The sequence below is a fragment of the Amblyomma maculatum genome, chromosome 1, assembly GCF_055883805.1.
Source record: "Amblyomma maculatum isolate TAMU_Amacu chromosome 1, ASM5588380v1, whole genome shotgun sequence".
Lineage (NCBI taxonomy): Eukaryota > Metazoa > Arthropoda > Arachnida > Ixodida > Ixodidae > Amblyomma > Amblyomma maculatum.
Genome location: NC_139344.1, coordinates 206,505,209 through 206,529,175, shown reverse-complemented (window position 1 = coordinate 206,529,175; position 23,967 = coordinate 206,505,209). Strand labels below are relative to the sequence as shown.

The 23,967-nt window shown below is 44.1% G+C and overlaps 1 protein-coding gene across 1 annotated transcript in view; it reads right to left on the bottom strand.

The window, feature by feature from the left end:
- Positions 1-23,967, bottom strand: part of OXA1L (OXA1L mitochondrial inner membrane protein) — a 68,460-nt gene that overhangs the window by 7,244 nt on the left and 37,249 nt on the right. Inside the window, exons 5-8 of the mRNA XM_084590095.1 lie at positions 21,360-21,445; positions 12,023-12,187; positions 1,850-1,954; positions 46-211 (exon numbers count right to left, since the gene is read on the bottom strand). Of these exons, the coding sequence (XP_084446221.1) occupies positions 46-211; positions 1,850-1,954; positions 12,023-12,187; positions 21,360-21,445 (522 nt within the window). The remainder of the gene's footprint in view (positions 1-45; positions 212-1,849; positions 1,955-12,022; positions 12,188-21,359; positions 21,446-23,967) is intronic.

The window sequence follows — 23,967 nt, the reverse complement described above, 5'->3', positions numbered from 1 at the left end:
CAAAAGTCAAGTATCAACAAGAAAAAACAACCCTAGTTTGCTTACTCTCTTTGACACCTTCGATGAATCCCTTCTTTGACAGGGCTAATTCCTTCTTTTGGTGCTTCACCAGCGCTGGTATGTTCAAATACTTCCGCACTGCTTCGATGCGCAACACACCCACTTGGCACAAGGTGAATAGGTTGCTTGTGACCCAATAACACAAAAGAGCCTGCACACAGATTACATTAACATAGTTCACCGAAAAAAAGAAATGAAAATATATATAAAAAAAAGCACAATAGATAAAAGTTTTGTACAAGAAGGTAGTAAAACTATACAACATCGGCAGCATAATTCAAGGGCCTGAGATGTACAGCTGATCAAATGGGCTTAAAATTGAAACAGTAGGCAAACCAAATAACAAATATGGAAGGTAAATGCTACTCTGAAATTCCATACAATTTGCCGAGCACTTAAGATTGATGTAAAAGGGAAGCTGAACCGGCTTTAGATTTCGACGAGTTTCGAGCAGTTGAATGATTATAGCTTACACTTAAAGCATGCGAAATATCTAGGCGCTAGCATTTGAAACAATGATGCAATTAGCGATTAAAACCGCGATGCCTATAAGGCTTTGCCGCAGTACACAGCGACGGGTGGGGGACGCTTGATGACGTCACTGACGGTACCGGTACGTTTCCTGCACAAACACACTTGGTTTGAAGAAATAAAAATAAGGCTGCCGAAAACAAATCCCTGGATATGTTGATTAGCACCATCAGAAAAGGCGCAGCAGAGCATGGCCGAAGGCAACCAACATCAGAAATATTACCGTCCGTGACGTCATCACCGAGCTTCTTCGCAGAACTTCAGTGCTGTGAGGAGAAGCTCGAGGTTTAATCGTTGATTATGCCATAAGTTTGAACGCTAGCGCAAAAAACACTTTGCATGCATTACCTACAGCCTATGTAATTTGAATCCTTGAAAATCGCAAAATTCTCAAAAAGTGATACAGTTGCTCTTTAATATTACAGAAACAAAATGGAGGAAGTCAATAAGATGAACCTTCAATGAAAGTACATAGCGAGACGGCGGGCTTCATGAGAAGTCACGAAAGCCCTGACGTCCACAACACAGCTTTTACAGCTTTGGAAGCAGCTGCCAATAAGCATACTAGAAAAACGTGCAGATGTAAGTTCCAGCAGTACTTCTGGTCTCAAACATGACGGCCATTTTGATGTCTGTGCAACTCTTGTACAAGGGGTGCCCAAAATGTAACGGCCCTAAGTTTTTTTTTTTCTTTTTTTTTTTAATTCAAAATTTATGAAATTCACAGATGTTACAGCCACATATCAGATGGACCTATATTATTTTTCAATGCAACCTTGGCCAGCATGTACGACTTTGAGTCTCTTATGAACAAGGGAATGCAAGCCTATTTTTTACTGCTTTTTTTCTTAACTGGCATCAACATAGGCAACAATGCCAGCTCTCACATCAGCCTGAAATCAGCTGAAGCAGTTGCTAAATGTATCTGGACTGCCCTATCGTCCTTACAGTCCTAACTTGCCATCGTGTGGTCGTTATCCCTGCACTTCGTAAATCAACAGTGTTTGAGAAAAAATGCAAGGATTACATTTTGCACACCCTTCATATTCGACAAGAACGGAAATATGAAGAACAGTATTAAATTTGCTAATGTGGCCCTAAATCATTTTAGTTTAAAATAAAGAAAAAATGCATTGAACAAACCCACTACACATTAAAGAGTTTAAAAATAATTGGGACGTACATTTGACAAATACCTGCCAATGGTAAAATAATAAGACCGAAAAATGTCAAAAAGGTTTTTAGAGCATCAACATACCGATGGGAAGTTCATGGTGACTGGGAAGATGATCACTGGTATGCACCGGAAAACATATCTTGTCCACTGTAGATTGTCATTTCTGACACCACTTTCAGCACCAAGCTGGAAGAAAGTGACATGTTAAGTCTAGAATTTCACTTCACACAGCAAAGTCAGTGAGTAAAAATATTTTCTACAGCAAAGCACAGGTCCGCTTAACACCATCATTTCAGCAGACTATGCTCAACCGTTACTATTCATGTGAGACATGTGAGACACTGTCGTTTTTTAGGCATGGCACAGCATAGGAACTTGTGTACAGCACACATTTTAACAATGCAAAACCAGTAAGGCATACAGGACAATTTTGAAACCAGCAAAAAAAAATTTGCAGGTTCTTCTCTGCATTAGATCTGTGTGAACGCAATATGCTTTCTCCATCAAAGCAGCAGAACATCTGCACAAGGCATGCACCAGCAGAAAAAAAATTAGAGAAAAAAAAAAAAAAAAGACAAGAGAAAGATAAGTCTAACGCACAAGCTCTTTATGGTATGAAACAGCATGAAAGAATGAGTTGGTGATGGATGGGTCAGACTTGACTGCAAACGACTGCAACACATGCGGAAAAGACTTGCATTTTAAAACTGCACTCGTTCCTCTTTTATGGCTGGGCTGCACAGGCAATCCTTCTATTCTTTCCACAAAAGTCAATAAAGAAGAAATCAAATAACAATGGCAAAAAAAAAAAAAAGTCTGATAAAAAATGCAATTCATACCCACTTTGGTTTTGAGGACACGATTGCATCCTTTTACCCCGAATTAGCAGTTGCAACACCTTGCACTTGCAGGTAGGAACAATCTAGTGAGGAATACTTGTGTAAGGTATCGTCATGCCTCCGGGTATTTTAAGGCACTATCAGGCGCCCCCGTGTATCGCAAGAGCTTCCAAATGCAAGCAGCCACGTGGGAAATTCATAGTTACAATTGACTTGTAGCAGGAAACGGAGACTGGGGACGAGCTGAAGTTAAAAAAGCAGTACAATAGCAGACAAGAGTTGATGCCTTTCCAGTGAGTCACCACACTGTGACTGAAAAGATTCCCCGAAGGTAGCGACAGTTGTTTTGTCCTTGAGTACAGGGACATGCCGACTAAGCTGGAGAAAGGGAAACGCTTCTGGGTACACACCCATATACTGCTCGCCACAAAGCACAAGACAGGCTAGCCTGACCGAACAGAGCCCTGTTTCATCATTCCCATCGTTAAGTCGAAAGTAACTGATGTTGCAAGTGTTGCTATGGGTTTGCCGTGAGAAACGACCAATCTTTGCTTCAATGGCAATAGCGTGATGACGTCCAGGAAGAATGTTGAGCACTGGCAATATTAGAAATGGGAGTTTCACGCTTGGTAACCAAGCCCACCAACATTTGTTTGTGACTGGCAGCGATCTCGATGTGGGCTGTACCTCAAGGCTTTATAACCGTGCCCAGAAGTCCAGTACGTCGCTCCACGTGCCTAGCTGGTAATTACGAAAATATTTGTACATAAAAGTTCAAGCACTAATCCGTCAGCTATCCTGCCATCATATTTGCTGTCTTAAGCAGTCTCTGACGGGGCTTCCCTGATGCAGAAGCCCTTGGAAGTCTTCTAGAAACAATGACCCCCACCCCCTCCACCTCACCTGATTCGGAAATTTACTAATTGTTAGCCTATACAATCACAAGCACTGAGGCCACACTCCTGGCCTGAAAAGGATCACACATGTCAGTGACTCTTAGTCTTCATTGCAATAATGTGCAATGCACCTGGCAATGCATTGCCCATAATAATGACCATGGCTTGGCTTATTCCCTGCCAAGTGAAGCGAAACATTGGGGAGTCACGCTGTATGTAAATTTTTCAGACAATAAAGACTGAGTATCTTTATTTGCAGCTGCTGCCATGCACACAATCACACTCTTGTGAAAAGATACTGCAAACAAAAGCGATGACCCTTGGCGAGTCAAATGAAGCTAGACAGAGGCTAGTAGAGTTTTGTCAAGAAAACAACCTGACCATAGCGAATACTCGTTTTCAACAGCACAAGAGGCGCCTGTACACATGGACTTCACCGGACGGTCTGTACAGGAATCAGATCGATTATATTATTTGCCGGCAGAGATGGAGAAGCGCCATACAAGCAGTAAAAACAAGGCCTGGGGCCGATTGTGGCACCGATCATCAGCTTCTTGTTGCCAAAATTAAGCTTCGATTGAGGAAAACGCAGAAAACTAGAAGGCCTTTCAGGTATGATCTGGATCAGATTCCATTAGAATATGCTGTGGAAGTGAGCAATCGATTTCAAGAATTAGATCTAGAAGACAAAGAGCCCGAAGAGATGTGGACTGATGTTCGTGATATAATACAAGAAGTTGCTACTAAGGTAGTTCCAAAGCAAAAAAAAATTCAAAAAAGCAAACTGGTTATCTGAAGAGGCTTTGCAAATAGCTGAGGAAAGGAGGATGGCAAAAGGTATGGGGGAAAGAGAAAGATACAAGGTTCTCAATGCGGATTTTCAGAAAATAGCAAGGAGAGATAAGAATGCCTTCTTGAACATACAGTGTCAAGCAGTTGAGGACAACAGCCAATTAAGGAACACAAGAGCTCTGTATAAGACAATCAAAGATATCAAAGGAAGCTTCTGTGCTAAGCTGGGCGTGATAAAGGACAAACGAGGCAAGGACCTCACTGAAGCCTCAGAGATAAAGAAGAGGTGGCAGGAATACACAGAAGAACTGTACAAGAAGGACCCGGATGTGCAAACCCAACATAGGACGGTTGTGATTACTGATCTCGAGCCGGGCATCCTGAAGAGTGAAGTTGAATGGGCCTTAGCCAGCCTTGCTAAGAACAAAGCTAGCGGAATTGATGGTATTCCAGCTGAGTTGCTTCAAAACTTCAAACACGACGCTGTTAACACACTGCATACATTATGTCAAAAGATTTGGACAACCCTGCAGTGGCCACAGGATTGGAGGAGGTCAGTTTACATCCCCATTCCAAAGAAAGGCAGTGCCAAAGATTGTTCCAACTACCGCACGATCGCGCTTATTTCGCATGCTAGCAAGGTGGTGTTAAAAATCCTGCAAGGTAGGCTGCAGCAGTATGTGGATCGGGAGCTTCCGGACGTGCAAGCTGGGTTTCGCAAGGGCAGAGGAACTAGAGACCAAATTGCCAACCTTCGCTGGATCATGGAAAAAGCAAGAGAGTTCCAGAAACCCATTTACTTCTGCTTTATTGATTATGCGAAAGCGTTTGACTGCGTAGATCACAGCAGATTGTGGCAAGCTCTCCAAGAGATGGGAGTTCCAATTCACCTCATCTGTCTCCTCAGGAACCTTTAATGAAGGGCAAGAGGCCACAGTCAGAACTGGGCATGGTCTTACTGATTGGTTTCCGATTGAGAAAGGGGTGAGGCAAGGCTGCATACTGTCGCCCTGCCTATTTAACCTATATGCAGAGTGCATCATGAGGAAGGCCGGTCTGGACGAGTCTTCAGCTGGAGTGAAGATCGCTGGAAAACGCATCAACAACCTTAGATATGCGGATGATACCACTTTAATGGCAGAAAGTGAAGTGGATCTCAAGAGACTTCTGATGCGCGTACAAGAAGAGAGTGAGAAGTTTGGGCTTAAACTGAACATTAAAAAGATGAAGATCATGGCGTCTTGCCCTATCAAGTCCTGGAGCATCAATGGACAAGAAGTGGAAGCTGTGACAGATTTTCTGTTCTTGGGCGCCAAGATTACCTCGGAAGGAGACTGCAGCCATGAAATTAGGAGACGCCTGCTTCTGGGAAAGAGAGCAATGGTTAGCCTTGACCGCCTAGTAAAGAGCAGAGACATTAGTCTGCCAACCAAGATCCGTATAACCCGTGCTATGGTCTTTCCAGTTGTGATGTATGGATGCGAGAGTTGGACTGTGAAAAAGGCTGACCGCCGAAGAATTGACGCGTTTGAATTGTGGTGCTGGCGAAGACTCTTAAGAGTTCCTTGGACTGCCAGAAGATCAAATCAGTCGATATTGTCGACCATAAACCCTGACTGCTCATTGGAGGGCCAAATTCTAAAGTTAAAGCTCAGCTACTTTGGTCATCTGATGAGAAGAGAGGAGTCGCTGGAGAAAGATTTGATGTTGGGAAAGGTTGAGGGTCGCCGGAGAAGGGGTAGGCAGCGAACGCGATGGTTAGATGGCATTCTCGAGGCATTGCAGATGAAGCTATGTGATGTTAAGAAGATAGTGAGAGACCGGAAAGCGTGGCGTGACATGGTCCATAGGGTCACGAAGAGTCGGACACGCCTGAACGCCTGAACTGTACTGTAATTTCTTAGGGAATTCAATTCTAAGCAAAAATTACATGCTTGGATTGCAAAGCAGTAGACACACCACATTTTGATTGCATTTCTTTTTCTTGTCAACGATACATAAGACATTACTGTACACGGATCACAAAGTGGTTTTAGCCAATTACCGCTAAATAATCTAAAACTGATTTTCTTTTTCTCCTTTCTTTCAATTTTGGTTTCAACAGCCGAGCAATTGCTGTGACACCAAAGTGAAGTCCACGCAATGTGATGGGATGAAAAAATTGTGATACACAGTCACCGGTCATTTTTTTTTTTTGGACTTGGCGGGACATGGGAAATGGTGCCAATAATTAAGCAGTCCAAAACATCCGTGAACTTAAAAAAAAGAGAAGAAGAAGAAGAAGACCCGCGAAAAATTAGCTTTACAAATCACAAACCTTGTAGCTACCCATGTTTCATTTATATGTCGATAATAGAATATAGCACAATCTGCTACTGTGATCAACTTCTGCACGCTGCCCATGCACGCACGCTAGCGTGATCCGATACGGTGGGTGCAACCGTTAGTATGTGCCTATTTGTTGATGCCGACATGGCAGGCGTGCGTGGTGCCAGGAAGCATGCAACTCGATCAAGGCGGTGACCGCATGCGCAGTGGTGCCCAGCAGAAGCAGATCGTGCCAAGCTGTAACCACTAATAACCCTCCAGTAAGAATATCTTGGCCACTCCTTGTGCATGTCATTTCACGAAGTACTGTGATGCAGCTGTAGGTTATGCTCACGCCACAAACGAATGCACACGCTGCGCGAAGCAACACCATTCAGCTTCCATTGGTAACGACAGTAGCGAAGATCACAAGATGGAACTCGCGGGGAAAAAGCGAGCGGAATGACAGTGATGAGAGGCTCCATGAATGCACCACCCCCTCCCCCATTTTTTCCCCGCGGGCGGCAGCGACAGCATCTGAGGCAAGAGCCACAGCGGACAATTCTCGCGTTCTATTTCCAGTCTGATTGCGTGCTTTTTGTAGGCTACTGTGATGACAAGGCCAAGCGCCCCCTTCCTATAGGGTGCGTGGCAGTTTCTGAATGAAGTCCACAATATCATGCAAGTCCGAATTATTGGAGTCTGAAAAATTGGTCCGCTATTGTACAGTGGTTACGGGCCAAGTGGAAGAGGCCAAAGAGGCAACAATAGTACTAGGAATCATTCAGAACAACGCCAACACCATTTTCAGTGATTCCGAAACAGCCTTTCGTAACTCCACGAGGGATCGTATCTCTGCCACTGTTTACAAAATTTCTAGCACGATGCCAAAAGATAGGAAGAAAGCGGATCTGGTATGGGTCCCTGCCCACATGGGCATCCCGAGTAGCGAGGCTGCTCACCAATACACTAGAGATTTCATCAGTTGAGCAATGAGGGATGAGAGAAAAAAAAAGAGGGGAGAAGGAAAGGAGGAGGTGGGGCCGGACAGGGAGGGGAAATATCCAACCTCAGCTGTTTCCTGGTCCTCTTGGTTGACTTCATTGTCCAGAGCCCACTGGTGGCTTTGTGCAAGTCCCAGATAATTTTTTTTCGCTAACCTTAAGCTGCCTTCTTGCAGCCTGATACCCATGCTCCTCGGCAAATTCAACTGCACGCAGCTTGAATTCTGCGTCACAACTTTTTCGCCTCGCAGCCAGCACCACGGATAGTGAGAAATAAGACAACATGACAGACGTGAAGCATGCATGAAGCACGCTACTATGATAAACATAACAAGTCGACCAAGAAGGCCAGGAAATAGCTGGGGTTGCATATTTCCTCTCGCACTCCAGCCCTTCCCCTCATTTCCTTTCTACTCTTTTTTTATGGTTTTGCCTAAATAAATAATGCTATGGCGATCAGTGCAATGAAGATGCCACGGCAGATGGAAGTCACGCAAATGAAAAGGGTTAAAAACTAAAACTTTTTATTAGCAAGCTACAATTTTCAAATGAACACATTTTCCTCTTTAGAATTAAACCATCTATAAAAATGCATGAGCTGCATTTCGTCTTTGCAAAAGAATTTGACGTTACTTTTGAGTTCTTTCCAAATGAAGTTCCTGTGCACAGCAGAACATGGCGTGCAGTTGCAGCACGTCATTTCCAGGCTCGGGCGCATGCCTGCACCCAAAATTTGGCCACGCAAAAATTGCAAATTGTTGCGTTTAACGCTCCGAACTGACATATTGGCCATGAGAGATGTTGCAGCTGTGGTCTCTTGATTAATTTAGACCACCTGGATATCCAACATGTGCTGACATCGCACAGTGCACAGGCACCTTTCCGGGCGCGGACCAGGCGTGGCCGCTGCAGCCCAGATTTATTCCATACACAAGTCACACCGGTGAATAAGACGCACTAATGAAATTTTCAGAAAAAACAACAAACAAACATGAAACTTGTACACTAGAAAATATGGTAATTCACAAGAAAATTGGTCCTACTGAAGAAAATTTCAATTAAGCGCTATTTACCCAACTTGTTCCCGCTGGCAGTCACTTTCTCGGATGATTGGTAGGCAGCGCAAGAGCAAACCCCTGATCATGGCGTCTCGGATAATCTCCGTGGCAAACGTCATGGCAGAACACAAAACTACAGGACTGCTAGCAGTTCAGTTAGCTGCTAGTCAGCTAGGCCGTACGTCAGAATGGAAGGCTAAGATGGAACACCATTTGCTTCTCTTTTGATATACAGTTAAACCTCTATGTAACGAACCTCGATGTAGCGAATATCTTGATATCGTTAAGTTTTTCAATTCCCCAACGCCGCCCTCATTGAAGTGAATGTATTTGAAAACTCCATGTAACGAACAGGTCGCGGCAGTTGGCCTTGATATAACGAACTCGCGGCACCGACTGTCTCTTAACTAGTGCTGAGTTAGGGGAAATTTAGCAGAACCCCGCAAGTTTCAGGGCGATAAAACACAAACTGAAGTGAGAGGAATGCCCACTATAGTAACGAGTGACCGCAGTTGATACAACGCGCCGTGTTTCAGCGCCGACGCCGCATCTCCTTGGCGGACGCAGCAGTCTCTGCTGCTTTCGCTGCCGAAACATGGCACTACAATACTTCATGCTTAAAAGCTGCAAAAAATTAAAAAAAGACAATGGGCGAGCAGCGCGCATCCATCGCTGCCACGCGCTGGCAACGCAAGGCAGATTCGGTTTCCATGGGTAACGGTGGTGGGCGAGCACGCATGGCATGGCGCACGGGGCGTAGTGTAGTTTTTCCTTCCTCCATCGTAGCGGACCGGTGGTGGCGGCGCCAACGCGCGCTCTCTCCCCCAGACTGATTTCTCCTCCACCCCCTTTCCCCGCTCCCTCGTAGGCGCGTCGCGCGAGCCGCAGAGGAGATGGAGGCGACGCGCTATCAGCGCGATCGCAAATCATCCACTTATATGACTTCAAATAAGTCTGATTTACTGTAAACACCTTCAAGGTGATCTCCCCTACACCAATTCTTAATCTGGTTTTCGTTCTACACTGTCCTTTTGGGTCTTCACACACAAACTGCATGTAACGAAAACCTGGATGTAACGAAAAATTGCAGACATTTTATAATTTCGTTATAACCAGGTTTAACTGTAGTACACTGCCGTTCGACTGCTGTCTTTTGATCACATCAATGTACGTTCATTGCTTGAAGCTGTGCATGTGCCGCAATGTAACCCATGGGAAGCTAAACAAGCGCAGTGATGGAGTGATGCAATTTGGGGCTGACTTTCACGCTGCAGTACATGGTAATCATGAAAATCATCCAGTGAAGATAGCGCATCCCTCAACAAAATTATCTTCCTGGGCCCCATTTTTTTGCGGATAATTGGAATTAATTAGACTGGTTAATTAGAATATCCTTTGTCTCAAGGATTGCAAAAATTCAAGGTGTGCTTCACTCTAATAAACCTAATGTAACTATGTCACATAAAATATCAGCATGTAAAGAATTTATCTTATCATTTACCATCAATTTATCACAGCATCAGCCATAGCTTGAGTCACTTAGCAATGCTAAACCCAACCCAACCAAAGCAAGCAATAAGGTGAGCTTTTGGTACCCGCTGAGCAAAGACCAGGTATGCATTCCAGGAGACTGTTGAAAATGTGCAAGCAGCGCATGAACCTTCACAACACTCTCCCAAGCTACCTATAATAAAAATTTATAAGAGCGAGTTGACTGGCTAGTTGGTTTTGCAAGGCGATGGAACAGGGCAAGGGACGGAACACAGCGACACAAGGAAGCACAAACACAAGGCGCTGACTATCAACTAGTCAGCGACTTGTGTTTATGCTTCCTCATGTCGTTGTGTCCCGTCCCCTGCGCTGTTCCATCTCCATGTAAGAAAAAGTTTCTAAACGATGTGGAACACGCAGCCGCTGCTGCTTGTTTTGCTCAGTAGAATGAGGTCACTGCGACAGGGCTGGGGGAATTCATGCTGCTGACCCTTCCCAAAGGGAGCCCTTCTGAGAGCTGCTGCCACTCAACATTTGTTCCATTCTTCCCGTGTTGGCCTCACACTCAAATCGGGCTATTTCCCGATGATGTACTGGGCTTTTGTTTTGAAGCAAGGCCACGCGTGGGAAGTGAATGGAGAGACCGCCATCGACTCGGGCAGCAGCACGTGAGTACATTTTTCCCTCCGGGTTCCCTGACTTTGGCCGGGGACTGCAGGTAGTGAATTCATGCACCTTATATGCTTGCATGCTCAAGTCCTGGCCCGAAAGGAATCTGGCATCTGCTTGCGGCGTCAACGCATCTGAGTAGGGTGGGCTTGCTTTCACTGCTGGCCAGTGCCATGATGACGCGCGTTGAGCCATCAACGTGCAACCTGTGCCATCGAGGTGTGTTCGCATCCCTCATCCTCCCTCGTGATGTGTCACATGGGCTTTAACCCTTTGGTTCGTCGTGCAGCCTGCAAGCGCCCTAATCTCTTTTGCAAACGTGTGTGCACATTTGCTTCGTGCGCGCGGCACTGCAGCCCTGGTCTTGGGTGCTACGGCTTGGCTATGGGTTGTGACGAGGTCTGGGGGTCATTGCAGTGTTTGTAATGTGGTGTTCTGTAACGCTTATGCTTTTGCCTCTTTTGGAGTAGAAATGCAGGTGCGCAGTGCACGCTGGCTATGCCCTCGGTTTTCTCTGGCCTGAACATGCGTTACATGGGTCAAGTGCTACACCAATAACAGCACAAATCCAAAAATAACCCCACACATCACGCAGCCAAGTACTGTATGTACAGTGCCTGGATATTGCAATATTGAAGAAAATTAAGGATTTTTTGTTGCATAGAAGTTTTTGATGCAGATAATTTTGGTGTGAGAACTAAATAGACAGCACAAAACTAAAGCGTAAATAAGAATTTGAGTGTAGGTGAATTCACCTAACAAATGTTTACTGTAAAGCCTAATTAACTTGGAAGACATTTAGAGATAAGGTTTAAGATAAAGGAAGCACAGAAAATTACCAGAGCATAGGCTGTGCATTGTAAAAATTTAAAACACTGAACTGCATTCTGTAATAGTAACACAAACTTCGGTACACAAGTAGAACCCCATCCAGCAGCATGACAGCACCAGAAACACAGCCGACAAAGAAGTGGGCACGGCCGTAGCGATAATAGTACTACTGTGGCAGCAGCTGCCGCCATCTAAGCTGTGGCTTGTACAATTACGCTACTAATGAGCTGCAGGAATAGAAAGCTTACAAGAGAACTTATGACCAAACTGAGACGACACAATAAGGCGTTAGCTTTGCCAAATTATAGTTTTTGCTAGGTTAAATAAACACTTGCAGAATTGCTTTGCCATGACAGCAAAAGCTCACCTCAAGGGTACAGAACAGTGAAACACTGGTGATCAATGGCAGAAGATAGTATGGATCTGCCACAGTGAGGTCAGTAAACCACAATATGCCACCCGTCTTGAAGCTTTCCATGGGCAAGTTGGCCATCCCACGCAAGGCAAAGAAGAAGCTGATGAACACGGGAGCCTATAAAAAAAAATGAACAGAAGGATGAAGCTTTTCAGCCCACAGAAATACAGAATGCTAAGCAGATTACAAGCGGTCACAACATATACAATCAAATCGCTTGGTAATCGATTATGTGTGCTAAACATAATTGCTATGCTGTGGTGTCATGAATGCAAATGAGATTTTCTATTCAAAGCTGCATTATTTTACTCTTCTTTCTTTAGAAATCAGTAGACTTTAGGATGAACATGAAGGGACCATGAGAACGTATTCGTCTTGTCAGAAGTCCATATCAACAGATGCCCCTAAGATGTCTGAGCTTCCTAGATGCATCCAAATATATGAGAACTGTGAAGAGGGCGTTTATTGCATTATGTGTGAGTGAGCTGAAGGGATGTAATAACTTCATTTGATCCTACTTGAAAGCAACATTGGTCTAGTTTTCACCGCCTTTCTTTTTTAAGATTTTTACTTTTGTTCCGAGAGCTTTGAAGGTACCAAGCAGGGTAGCCATGCTTCCCTCTTATCTTGCTGCTGAAGTACAGCTGTTATCAATTCCAAAAGCAGGTGCACCAAGTGCCTTCCCATCCACTACAGGCAATGTGCAAGCGGCAGAGATATCTGATGACTTCTGTGCCATGATAATGCATGTAGCGGCACTGCATCAGTTGAAAAAAATATAGGAGACACTTAAGCTCCACCTTTAAGGGTATGATGCAATAGCTCGGCTACCAACCAAGCCATATGAACGTGCCTATGTGACCTAGGGGCAACGTGAATGCAACGGTCCTGGCGGGCTTATTTTGATATCACGCTCTCATGTGAAAGGAGAGGCCCAAGTTGACAGCTCCTGCCAAACTTCACTCAACTCTACGTCCGGTCAGTGCGCAGCCATGTCAGCTGCCAGCTACCACCTGGCAGTGCCATGCGCGTGATTTTTTGCTCATAATGCTAACGACGGATCTTCTGGTGAAAGGTGCCTTTGATTATTTGATAAAAAATCCCGGGTGTATTTTTTCCGACACTCTATTCTGGGTTACGGCGACGTCCTTTCAACCGCCACTACTGAAAGACCTAAGCTGACCGGCGCACACTTTACACACATGCTTTTTCGTCTGTCACAGGGAAATGCATGGCAAGTGATGTGCGTAGGTCGATCAGATATGGTTGCGTCAGATCAATCATTATGCCGAGCACATGCAGGCACTAAGGTGCCCTGCCTTTTCCAGACCAGCAAGAAAGCTCTCTCTCCCCCTCCTGCGAAAATAGGAAGACAGCTTTCTTGCATTTTTGTGCCATAGTGCGTAGAAGCTACCTTGTGCAAGTATGCATCCCTGCCATGGAAGTTTTATATACTTTAAGAGAGTTAAGGTCTATTCACACTTGCGACTAGATGAGGTCGCGCGACTACCAGTCGCACGACCAGAGGAGAGGAGCTCGCCACTACCGATGTTCACACTTGCGACTGTCGCCTTCTCGTTCTGTTCTCTGAACGAGTTGGGAGTAGGAGAGCTGCTGGGCGATGATGACAGCGAACGTCAGTAGCAGCCGCTTGCCAGACACTTCAGCTTTTTCAGGCGAGCCCGTGCGCATGCCGCGCTCTCGTGTTTCCAGGAGAATGCCGACGACGAATAGACGGTGTCAATCACCGTGGTGTCAATATAAAATGTTGAGCCTGCGTGAAAAACCCATTTCTCAAAAGTTCATGGTACTTACCGGATAGTCCGAATATCTTTCCAATCTCCTCCCAGGCCATATCCTTCTCCCTGCCTTTGAATTCCGGGTACCGTTAGTTGAAAAGGTAGGGGTATTCTTCAATTGCATTGAGAAGGTGCTCGATCGAGTACTCCGGGACCTCGCTGATTGGTGAAATGGTTTGCGACTAGTAGTCGCGCGACTGGAAATTCGAGCAGTGCCCGATTGGCCCGCAGCAGTCGCTTTTCGACCGATGCGGCCATTTGCGACTGTCGCTTTTCGACCAAAACGGTCGCTCGACCGCTGCTAGTTGCAAGTGTGAACGGGCCTTTAAATGCTGAGCTAGTTGGTTGTCAAACATAATTACAGTGAATTCAGTGCAACACAAACACACACAAGGAAGGGGACACCACGGGCGCTTGTGCGCTGTGCTGAATTTTCTGTAATTTTATATACTTTCTCCTTCCTCAATTGTGACATGTGGATACCCCGTGAATGCCACTGCACAAAGTCACCACTGTTTATGGTAGCCACAAAAGTTCACTTTACCCAATGCTCATACAAAAATGGGTTGTCTTGAGCAGAAATTTTTAAAACTGAATCCCATTGGAAACCAACCATCATCTCACACTGTTCATCATAACCAAGAATCCACCTCTACCAAGTTTGCCTTAATAGACTACTGTTAGTTTTTTGTTCCTTTACATAATGATTTGCAAATTCACTTAATTTATCATTCTTTTAGATACAGCATTATATTTCCATTTAGGAATATGTAGCAGGACCACTAACAAAAGGAGCTGAGTGTTACAGGGTGGTCACTGACAAGAAGTAAAAGCAATAAAATATTAAAAACTGATGTTTCAGATGTCAAACCGGCAACTAAGCCTGTTGATAAATCGTGAATTTCAGTGATAGTTAGCAAATATGTTGCAAATCTGACCTCCTGAATATATGGAATTTGCTAGGTGTATTTGAAAGTGCTTGACAGCATCTTACAATTGCATTTTTCTTTTTAAATTAGGCAAACCATGTTATTATGTAAAATTTTCCTTTACTGAATGCAATTAACTGCATGTCACTTTTAAGAGGGAGTCCAGGGCATAAGTCAATTTCTGACCAAAAAAGTCCTTTCACATTATTGCCGCAAGGAAACTACAACCTTTTAACAACTACCCCTATTTTATTCTGGCTTGTAGAGTACTAAATAAAAATTTGAATGTGCTGCTGCACTAGTGGCATGCTTTGTTGTACATGTTTAAAAGAACTCCCTACGAACACAATTCAAAGCGTTCTCACATGACCAGATTGGGGAAGGGACGGCTTCATTGAAAGCAGCACTTTTGCACTTTATAACGCATAACAGCACTGTTGCAGAGACTATGATTCAAAATAATTTGAAGAGATTAATTAGAAAATCGTACAGAAGATGATAGCCAATTAGTGATTATTTGCAACATGCTTACCACACCTCTGTCTAGCAAGATAATTTAACCTCAAAAGTGATGTGCTGTAGCTAAGAGCATTTAAACGAAACTCTACTAAAGCCAATGAAATGTGCACGTAATTTGAACTCTTCATTTGCAACTTTTACCTTCTTTAACCCTTTGACTGTTTTTGCCGTACGGGTACTGTGCTAAACGCATAGCGTTTAAAAAGATTTGACGCTAGGTTTTTTTTTTTTTTTTTTAATATTCGACAGTCAAAGGGTTAAGGCAAAGAAGGTAAAAGCTGGTTGCTAGTGATTTAGAAGAAAGCAATTTTGTAATGCAGGTATTTTTGTGCTATTTTTACCACCATCAAACAACATTTCACAGTTGTTATGCTGCAGGATGTAAGATACTCTATTGCGGCTTGTTGTTTTCATAAGCATTCATTACATAGCAGCTGCAGTAAAAACCTGCTTATTAAAATAGACACCATATTTACACAATACAAAAACACAAGCAGACCTTTTTCTTTTTTAATTTGAAAAATCAAAGTGGGGGGTCAACTTACAATTGAAACTCGGGCACGGCACCACCAATAAAGGCAAGACATGAGATATCAGAGATACTACAAAGTGGTTACAATTTTATGTTTGCTATAAAGCTCTTCTAATAGCATTTGGCTAATTATCTGTGCGCTTTTTCAGAAGGATTTTTTTTTTTTTCTTTGCTTGAACATTTATCGTGCCCATGTTGCCCATAGGTGTGTTGATATAGTTGGCGGAAGGGCTACTGCTGCAATCGTGGCGGCAATGGTATTAGCTGGAAAAGTGGCACTTCCGGGCAGTATTGGTAGTTGATGGAAAAGCTGACGCCACTTTTACATGTCTCAGCAGTGTTTCAGCAGCAACTCACACAACCAGCGCTTTGTTTGACACATTTAAGCACTGGTTTGACTTGCTGTCCTTCTTCATTAAATCGTCATGAACGCACCGCACATGATACTCATATACTCATGATGATGAGTAGGACCTCGTTGATACGTTGCCTGTTTATACGATTTCCCGTTTCGTACATTCGAAATCGCGGGCAGTAAACCATCTTCCATAGAACCCAGAAATACGGCGCAACAAACACAATCACATGAGAAGCGAACACAACACAAGCTTTGTTTCTCATGTGATTGTGCTTGTTGCACCACATTTCTGGGTTCTATGCAGCACTAATTCGCCCTTCAAGCTGTTATTTTGAGATCTTCCATAGAGTTACACTATATTTATCCCGGCTAATATACTTTCCCGGAAAACACGATTTCCCAGTTATTGCGTTCGAAATTTTGACAAACTATGGTCGTATAATACAATTTGTGATCAACCGGAATAACCTAACGAGCGCTTGCGATGTGAAAAACTGATCAGCAGCGCTCCCCAGCCACAGTTGCTTTCCTGCAGTGCATAGGTGCAATGGGGAAAGGTATGAAAGAAAGCCAACAAGCTAACATACGAGGCGCCCGTTCATGCGGAAATAATACTTCATGATGAGAAATGCAATGGCTTCTTTCACGGTGCCTTAGGGACATAGGTATGAACCATTTGATAACTACGACTACAATGAAAGCTTGTTAATTCGAACTACACTACTTGGTCTGGTCGAGCTCCATAGAGGACTGTGTATAAAAAAAGACCTTTAATTTGAACGTGAGTCGGCTCCGCTACGGATAATTCGAACTACGCGCCACCGCGTCTGGGCGGCCTGGTGCCCAGCACATGGTCAAATAAAAGCCTCCGCGATAAGGAGGCATAGTTAAAGGCTGTGCACGTCCAAAACGGGGACAGAAGATAAAACCAGGTAAAACCATGGAAGCAGGGCCGGATTATCCGGGGTTCAAATTAACCGGGCCCTACGTTCTGAGGGGCCCCCTGAGAGCCGGAAAAGAATGGCCGATTTTGAGATTTGATCCGAAAAATAGTCAATGGTTTGGCGAAGTAGCAAGCTGTGTAAACTTTTGATTTCAGCATTGCTTCCTAACTGTACACAGTGCCTGCAGCTAATCTGCGAAAACAATGACCGTGCCCACGCTGAGGAATTATGCAAGATATTTTTAAGTAAGTTGCTGCACCCATTGATAGCGAACTCTGCCGGAAATGTCAACTCAACAATGAAGCGACGTTTAACTGTTTGAGGGTTTCTGCCGTAAATGTACGGCGGCGGTTTTCCATCCCGCAAGGTCTTTGCCGTATCAGTATGGTTTCAATCCTCCAATATGAAATTTGAAATTTCGCGCTCTAATGATCATACATGCTCACTGGGAGGTGCTGCCACCTCCTAGGACTTACAAGAAGCGTTTGAAATTTATTGCGCTGCCTTCTTGTAAAGATAAATTCTTAGCTGCAGTGTGTCGCCCGGTCTATGGCAACGCTGCCCTTTCGCAGTTTCGGTTTCGCCACGTGATCGCAACGGAGGCGCAAAACTCGATTTCTATTTTTGTGGGCTCGTCGGTGCAGGGAATAAACAGAACTGATTCCTAGCTGCAGCTTGTCGCAGACCACCTTGCATGGTTTCTTACGTAGCTCACTTACTGACCCACTGAAAAATTGTTGCAGGGTCACTAGGTGAGTTGCGACAGCTTAATGTAGGAAGAAGTCTGAAAGCATGCGGGTTAGGGCATTACCTGACTTTTTGCAGTTTCGACAAAATAGTACTACGTATTCGGATAGGTTGTTAACCCTCTCGGTTTGTCATCTAGATGATCACAATATGCATATCAGGAAGCCACTAACACTTTCCCTTTGTTCACTTTGAGTTGCCGTTTATCTTGCAATGACCCCACTCACGCTAAGTTCTAAAATGCGCCCTTCACAACACGCTCTCTTCAGGTTGCGCAAATGATAGAAGCGAATAAACAAAACTTTATATGTACGGTACAGCAGGTGAAGCCACTTTATGAAGCGCACTGAGCAGTGGTGCTCAGACGAGAAGCTTAACAATCCCCCGTACTCATCCAGTCTCCTGAATTCAGCTGAGTTCTACTGCCACTGTGTTTTGTGAGAATAGAGATCAATCTTTTTATCGTAACCGAGTGGGTCTAAACGCTGCAGCATGTCTTTAGTTTCGTGATAAATTAGATGCTCTTCAGCATCTCCAGCCTCGGCAGTCTAAGCCGTCCTACCAAGATAGTGGCGCGACGGCCAATAGGTGGTGCTGGCGGTACGCGGATAACTCCAGCGCAGGTTCCCTATACTAAACATTCTAACTTATGGCAGTTGACATTCTTGATGTTCCATGGAAATGTGCTGAATATCACATTCTTGTGATCGCAGGTAAGAATTAGTTTTACAACTGGAACACACACTGCGCGTTCTTCCATTGCAAATTGCAAATGAGCAAAATTATATGGGTTCGCGAGCAGCAAATAAATATAGGAATAAAATGCTTTCAGCGATTATACGTAGCACCTTGAGGCAGACTGGCACTATAGGTTTACTCGATTTAGCTGAACTAGCTGCACTAGTTCACTGAGCGCAGCACCTTCGTAATCAATTTTCCAGTGCAGCACGTGAACCCTGCACCTTGCTATTTCTTTTGCAAGGGTGCAGGCCTAGTTCAGCGCGAGTTCACCGAATCTCTGAACTGGCCGGTTGCCAAGTGCAGCGAGTGCAGCAAACATGTAGCGCCAGCGACGCTAGTGTCCCGCTGCACCTGAGCTAAACCTGAACTAGCGCTGCACGCTCTCGGCACCTCCTTGGATCCTGCCAGAACTGGTGCAGAAAGTGCAGCCAAATCGAGTAGACCTTATGAGGCGCGCTTAGTACTTTGACAGGTCATGCACAATGCGGGCAGCCATGACGGATAGCGTTCCTGCATACAAAGTCCAAGGTCTCCAACTAAGTTGAAGATCCCAGGTTATCATCTAGATTTTATCTAATAAAAGCCTTCCTATTTTCACCGTAGCATTTGCCAGAGAATGAGACTGAAATGGTTGGCTATAAGTCGCACTTTCACAGAGGTTGCTCACAGTAGGACCACATTTTTTTATTGGATAGCGCTGGCAGCTTAGAACAGGTTGACATCAATTTTGTGTACACAAGCTGTATGCAGGAATGAGTAAACAGTATGAAATTGACACGAGCAGAATTCGCGACATAGTGGTTTAAAGGGTTATGCATTAGGCTACCATGGCTGCTGAACAGCCTTCGAATTGTTCACAGCCGGGTGACATTTTCATGTGACAAACAACTTCACCCGAATGCAATATCACAGTAATGCGAGCACTCCAATCAAGTGGCCTTGAACTACCGTCACGTTAAGTTTTTCAGTGTACACTCTAGCATACATCCTTGCCGAGCGGCACTAAGTGCTGACATGCCCACGCTATACATGAGAGTATATACGAATTCGTGTTGCTCAATTAAGTGAAACGGAGCTCTTATATCCTTAAAAAGACAGGCTTCCATCACGCCAACACCTCATTCAAAGCGCAGCTAGGCGCATATCTCTGCGCGCGGCTCTCCCCGAGTGGTGGCACCGCGGCGGTGGCGATGGGAAATAGGCGCCTCCTATCGGTTTTGGCCGATGCAACAGGGCGCACCTAGTGCGCTTCCATCGAGCGGCCGTGGCAGAAGGCTGCAAGCTTATGTCAACTGGGCCTGTGAAAAGAAGCCTTCCTGACGGCTGTGTACAGGTGGGTACTTTCAGCATGGGTGGATGTTCCACGAACATTGTGGTGTGGTCGTCTGCAAAGTGTGTGATTTCACTCGACGACGACGTGCAGTGGGACTGCAGCATTGGGGACATTCGCAGCACTAATAAATTCGATGGAACGAGAGTAGACGAAGAGTCTATCCATCAGTAAATTCCCATTTTGTTATACTTTTAGTGTCTTTTTCTCTTGTACCTTTATATCCCCTCATCCACCTCTTTTTCCACATGCTGGGTACAAAATCCGGTTGCACTCCCTGCTAACCTTCCCACCTCTCCTCCTCCTCACTTATGGTGGAACATGCTTGCAGGTATGCCCTCCTCCATGTCGACCTATAATCGTGAAAATATGGTACTTTCTTCCCACTTATTACTATTCTATCACAGATACAGCAGTCCTATGTGCACGAGCTCTGCCCGTGAAAAGAGCTACCTGCTTTTTCACATACACTGTATTCACAATAAAAACGTAATTAACAAGTGCAACACTTGAAACAATAATGACAATCTTAGACGAGATCTCTAACTTTAGAGCTTTGCCAGATGAGAAAAATTTTGTGCAAGTCAATATTCAGAAAATGGAGCTTCAAAATTATATTCAAAAAGGACAGCTGGTTCAAATTTTCATCTTTAAACATTAAATGTCATTTGAATTGACAACTGGCCAAACACGCAAATATCATCATGATTACTGAATCCTAAATTACCCAACAAAACTTGAAAGAGTTTTCTGATTTTAAAAGAGATAGAAAGATATTCAAAATGAAAGTGAAAAGTGAACGGATGCTTTGCGACAAGTCTCTGCCACAGACATATGAACTTAGTGCAGATGAGTGCCAAATGCAGTAGCATCACCAATGCTTGGCACCACTTCACTTCAGTCAATGCTTATACTATGAACAATTTTTGTGCAGTCTCACTGTAGCTTATAGTATGTGCTCATGGCCTCTGAGGTCTGGAGTAAAGCACTGAGGTGTCTCACACAATAGTACAAATGTTGCAGGCAATGCCAATGAAAGTGAAATTTCTCTGGCTTTTTTGACAGAGTGAAAGAGCTTCAACTGTTTGCTGTCACCCCTTCTAGCGTACAAGTACACACTGATAAAAGGGTTCCTAAGTTTTCAAAAGTATGGCAACAGCATGATTACCCACTCTTGGCAATCAATTTTTTATTGCTCACGAAAAGACTGTGGAGCAACAGACTGTATGGGAATGCCTACTCTAGGATAACCTTGCACACTCTTCTTATTCTTACAGTGACATTGAGATCCTAATACAATGCTTACATTGTATTACTTCAGCAGACTGAGTAAATTAGGTGGAGGGTATCACACTAATACAATAAAGGTATACAAAATGATGATGCATACCTGAGCCATTGGGATAATCATACTCTTCAGAGGGTTGACATTCTTCTCTTTCATGAAAAGCATCAGCTCATTAGCAATACGAGCAGCTAAAAACAAAAGAAAATTAAGCATGCACTTGTCAGAATCTTTTTAATTCGGACTTCCAGTCCAGTTTTAGGTAGTTCGGAATATTATGACATTGCAATCTGAAACTGCAAAAAATGCCTCCCCTTTTCATATCGCAGGCCCCAAGGCTTGATCCACTCGCATGTTTGCAAATCTGTGGTTGGTTGCTGAACACATTTGACTTTGTCAAAACTCTGAATGCAGTAGCTAAGAAATCATGTTATCCAGAAACATATTGGTAACAAAAATAAAGCGTAGCTCTATGAAACTTATTTACTGCCTTAAATTTTACCAATGAACTAGGGGCATGTGAGTGAAGTTCTACTGTATACACTATTCTCTCCTTTTGCAAAAGATAGGAAATGATCACTTCACTCCCCAGGTAGTAAGCATGCTTATGCTTCACATGATTGTTCAGTAGGTGCTTCAAAATACTACTCACAAACACTCAACAAACACTTTAAAAGAAACTCAGGAGAGAATTGCGGTTTCTGTGTAGTTTACTGTATTCGTTACCTAAGTTTACGCTTGAAGTTGGGAAAAAAAAAGCAGCAATATGATAAAAGAATTCAATGAGATGCACAGTGGCTTTGAACACACAGGCAAAATGCTGAAATGATAGTACTACACAGAAAAAACACAAACAAATCAACAACAACAAAAAAACACAAACAGTGCAACAGGCACTGGTTGTAACTGCATACACATGCTCACACAAGAGGTAAATAATCCCGTGCTAACAAAACACAAAAAATAGAGTTAAAGAAATTCGCAGCACAGCAAATACTGTGGGTGATTCATAATCAGAGTTGTATGCAATTAATAACACTGTTGTGCTATATTGCAACTGATTACTTTTTGAAACAGTAACTTTTGAGTAATTAAATTATTTTTATGTAATTGATTACCGGTACCAACTACTTATCAGCAAAAAAAAAAAAATAAGGCTACAGGGGTGAAACTCCCCTAATAACGTGACTGTGTCCAATTGTTCACCTGCACAATGGCACGCATGGTTACCTGGCATGTTATACTCTCACCAGCCACCGTTTTTGGTGTGGCTGGCACCATTTATGGATGCTTTTTGAAATAACTCTTGCCTAGCTAATTCATAGTTATACCATAAATTGAGTCATCTGGAATAATAAATCACGAAGAAGAAAATATAAAAAAATATCTGACTGAAGTAGCAGAGATTTTGTTACTACTGCCCATACTAATTAGGAAAAAAAAAAATACATGGGCCTCAATGGGTTCTGCGCACATTCCACCTTGTCCAGCAGGTTGCCATATTAACAAGGTGGAAATACATTGCGAAAGTTTGTCCTCTGGAAATATTGTCCATAATAACTGAGGTCGTATTAACAAGGCCCTTCTACAGTCGAACCTGGATATTTCGAATTTTGGTTATATCGAACTCACGGAATATCCCCTTGAACATCCCATGTAAAAGCATAGGAAAGCTGCGTCATATATCGAACTCAATTTCACCGGTCGTTCAATATATCGAACTCCGCACCACGCATTGGACGGTGCGCCTTTCGCATCATCGGCCGTTTGTCGCGTGACGTTGTCAAGCCACGCGCGGAAGGAATGAGAGGGCACAGTTCGGCGACGGCTGGTCTAGGGCAGCGCCGCGCCCTTTCCCCAAAGGCACCCGCATCTGCGGTGATCACTGCCACGCGCCAGCACGTGACGTTTACAAGTCATGTGGGTGAAGGAACGAGAGGGCACCAATGCAGCCGTGGTGTTCAGGAGAGGGGAAAAACGCGGTAGAGCAAAGCGCAAGGATGTGCCCACTCTTCATCTTTTTCCCTTCCTCTCTCTTTCCAGGTCTCCGTTCGCAGCAGCATGCAATACGCACGCACGGACAAACCAGCTCAGCCCATGGCACATAGAGAAATATACCTGCGTAAAGAGCGGACACTCGAGCCGTTTCGCGGCCGAGCGAGTAAGGGTCTGACCGCCCGTGAGGCGGCGTAGCAATGTTGGCTTCCACTTCAACTCAAATGTAGAAAGCTTGTCATATATACACTGAATTGCATCCAAGCTTCCCCTTCCTTACCCTTTCCATATAAAAGTTGATGCTGCCCCGTTCATGTGTCGCCGGGTACGGCCACCTCACCGCGCTTTTCAATGCGTTGCCTCGTTTTGCCGGTAACTTGTTTCCTTTTGCCTGCAGAATTATTTTGGAGCTCCTTGAGCAAAGAATGCTTTAAGTAAGTCATTTGTTGCGCTGCGTGAGCATATTTTCCACATGTGACATACAATACGAGCAATGGCGCCCTTTTAGTGTGGTTACTGTTTGTTTTTGGATATGTTTTTCTGAAGAACATGTGCTTCCTTACACTGCGTAATTTTCTAGAGTAACCCTAACACCTACGGTTTAAAACACATAATTTATCGGTGGCTCACATATATCATAGCTCAAATTTTTAGTTCGCACTACACGAACACTGTATTGCGCATTTGAGATCATCTTGTGAATGATGTTTACTTCGCT